General features: G+C 43.4%; 1 protein-coding gene across 1 annotated transcript in view; it reads left to right on the forward strand.

Moving 5' to 3' along the window:
- Positions 1-1,408: 1,408 nt before the first annotated feature.
- NGRN (neugrin, neurite outgrowth associated) overlaps positions 1,409-3,533 on the forward strand; it is a 6,112-nt gene continuing 3,987 nt past the window's right edge. The window contains exons 1-2 of the mRNA XM_007470535.1: positions 1,409-1,572; positions 1,968-2,078. Coding sequence (XP_007470597.1) covers positions 1,409-1,572; positions 1,968-2,078 — 275 coding nt within the window. The remainder of the gene's footprint in view (positions 1,573-1,967; positions 2,079-3,533) is intronic.

Genomic DNA, 3,533 nt, shown 5'->3' on the forward strand with positions numbered 1-3,533 from the left:
TTGTGTAACTTACCTTATTACTTTCCTGAGAGTAAAAGTCCTTCTCTAGATGCAGAAGGCAGTCTGGGGTTGATTAGCTATTAAAAACATTTTTTTTTGCATCGATAATACACCACATAGCATAGATAAGTGATGTATTATCTATGCAAATTCCAAAGACACAGTGAATAGTCTCTCTCCTACCCTCCTCCAGCTACTCAGTTTTTCTCCCTGGAGCCAATCAATGTTCCCTGGGTCATGTGTATACTTTCACAAACATTTAATGCACATATATACATGTATTTATATAAATTGTTTTCTTCCTTTACCCAGACAATAGCATAACTTTCACACTGTCTGTATCCTACTTACCAATGCATTTTACAGCTATTTATGCATTTTATAGCTATTTCCTATTAGCATGTAAGGAACTTTATGGGGTTTGTTCTTTTTTTTTTTTAATTTTCAACAAAGCTCCTCTAGAAACCATTACCTAAGAAGGTTTATAATTATGAAACAGAGAAAACAGTTTAGTCATTCAATAATAGGTTATTGTTTAAATCAGTATTGTTTACCCACTGTTGTTTTAATTGTAAGATGGGTTACAAACATGGTAATGTGTTGCTGATACTCAATTATAATTTGTTAATAATAAAAATGAACTTGAGTAGAGTGAGGATTATTCCTGTAATAGTATCACTCTTCACCACTTGCAATGCAATATGCAGGCCAGTGTGTATATGATTTGCCATGATATCCTGAGGACCTGGCACACAGTAGGCACTCAAATGTCTGTGTGAATGAAGGTGAAGTATAACTGTAAATACCCTAGGTATTCCCACGAGACTGGACTGTGCACATGTCTTTCAATGAGGAAAAAATGTTGAAAACTACTGGACTTAAAAAACAACTACAATCATAGAATCAGAATACTAGGCAGCCATTTAAAAATGTTATATGATCCCATTAACATCTAAAACAAAGAAGGAAGGAAAGGAAGGAATAAAGAAAGAACAAGGTAATGAGTGGCAAAGCCAGGGTTCAAACTCAGTCCTGCCCTAGAGTCCATGCATAGCCAATATGCTTATTTCACAGTAAGATTAGAGGTTTTTATCTTCCTTTTGCTCTTCTAAATTTTCTGTAATTAACAGATACTACTCTATAATCAGAAACCTAAAAGACTATGATAACTTGGAGTGCTAGTTTACAAGTGGACACCATTGCACTTAAGATGAAAACCAGAAGCCTGCTCCCTAACTACAACGGGTGAGGGCGTGTGGCAAAGCAGTTCAAGCCCAGAAGTCACGCCCTCAGACGGAAGCGGAAAAGACGCGCCAGCCCCCTCAGCTTCCCGCCCAATTCCGGTCCCGCCCCCCGGCTTCAGGCGCTACCCTGTGGCGGGGGTCGGGCAGGGCTTTTCCTCGTCGACATGGCGGTTGCTTTGAACTGCTTGCTGGGCGGGGGTGTCCGTGCCGCGGTCGCTCGCTGTGGGTTTGCTACCCGGGGCGTGGTGATCCCGGGATCTGTCGGCCGTGAGCCGGACCCCGATTCCGACTGGGAGCCGGAGGAGCGGGAGCTGCAGGAGGTGGAGAGGTACCGGCTCCTTCTCGGGCCCTCAGCCTGAAGCAGGGCCTCGGGCCTGGGCGCCCCAGGCCGCGCCCCCTTGGCGCCGGGCGCCCTGCGGCGGCCCTTATTTCTCACCAGTTGTCAGGGGCACAGGGGCAGCTGTTAGCTCCTTTGGGACCACGAGTCCCTTCACCAAGGACGTATTTCATCACCCGTTTAAAGAATTCGGCAACAGCTTATGGGCTGTTATTGTTCTTGGTGTTAGATTTCTGGGGCGGTGTTCAGAGCAGGTCTAGGCTGACAGACATGGCCAGGTTGTCCTTGCAAAGAGAAGCGGGCTGGGCACTCTGACTTAGCCCAGGGCTCTCAAACCACCCATCTGGCATCCACGCATGGCTTCTGCCATTGGTTCTCTCTCCCAGCGCCCTGAAACGACAGAGAAAAGCTATCCGGTTCCAGAAAATTCGGAAGCAAATGGAGGCGCCAGGTTCCCCGCCCAGGACCCTGACGTGGGAAGCCATGGAGCAGATCCGGTAAGACTGTTGGCAGTTAGGATCTGCTGTGATGAGAAGTGGAGGATACTGGGGCTTAGAACTTAGAACGTTGTTTTTGTATTTTTTGCTTTTTATCTTTCAAGATTTCTAACAGAAAAGTCAAGTAATAAGATAAACGTCGATGAGCCCGCCATCTAGATGTAATAGTTTTTAACGTTATGACACGGTTCGTTTTTTGCCGAAATTTTAAAATAGTAAGTTACAGGCGTCACAACATTTAACCCGTATATAGTAAGTAGATCATGACGTTCTTGATCTAAGGACCAGGGATGGAGCTTCCATGGTTACGTTGCTCTGAAGAGAGGATCCGTATCTTAGAAAAGAGATCCTTTTTTAAATTTTAAGCTTTTTGTTTTGAATAGATAATACATATGGCTCAAAATTAGAACAGTATAACAGGGCATATGCATTGAGAGGTGTTAATCCCCCCTAGTCTCCTATGGATACTATTTTTAATAGTTTTTTGGGTCACTTTCTAGGTTTCCTTGTGCAAATAGAAGCAAGCACGTATGAATACAGAATTTTATTTTCACTTCTATAATCACAAACAGTAGAATACTATAAATGCTGTTCTGTACTTTGCTTTGTTCGCTTAATATATTCTGAAGCTCTTTTCACTTCCCAAGAGAGAGCTCCTCATTCTTTTCTGTAGATGCTTAGTAAACTGTAGTTTATTTTACCAGTCTTTTATGGTGGGCACTTGAATTGTTTCCACTCACTTGCTGTAACAAATAGTGCTCCAGTGCATAACTTTGTATATTCTAAATATCTGCCAGAAGTATTTACACTTACATAAATGTATGTGTTACATACCTTCCTAGAAGTAGGGTTGCTACTGAACCAAAGGGCAAATGGACTTGCATTTTGATAAATATTGCTAAATAGTCCTTTGTAGGTCATGTTCCTTTTTCCATTCCCATCAGAATAACTCTGGAATTGAGACTTAGAATAAAGGGGGTTTTACAGAGCTGATCAAGATTTTATGTGCCTGTAGCAGCTTTCTCCTGTCAGCTTCCTCTCCTATCTTGAACACCAGCCTTTTCAACCCTTCCATCTTCCCACCTGTCACCTCCCCTTTTGTGATCAATAAGTATCCTTTTATTTCAGAGAAAAAACAGGCTATTAGGTAAGAACTGTTTAAAGCTTCTTGGTCTCCTCCTTACCTTCCACTCTCAATCTTGTACTCTGTTCACACCTCTGGGGAAGTGGTAGTCCTTCACTTGTCTAGGACCAGTCCTCTGGGTGCTCTAGGTCAAATCCCTACCTAATTTCTCAGGGACCTACATCTGTCAACTTAAGGTTGTCCATGTTGTGTGCCGGTCTCAGTCTGTCAATAACCAGTGTTGTGGCTGAGCCAGCCCTTGTGGTTCTTAAGACTGCAAGATGCCCTTCGGCAATAACCATCAGAAAACTGCCAGGTGGGGGGGGGGGGGG

Source organism: Lipotes vexillifer, unplaced genomic scaffold (genome assembly GCF_000442215.2).
Source record: "Lipotes vexillifer unplaced genomic scaffold, Lipotes_vexillifer_v1.1 scaffold412, whole genome shotgun sequence".
NCBI lineage: Eukaryota > Metazoa > Chordata > Mammalia > Artiodactyla > Lipotidae > Lipotes > Lipotes vexillifer.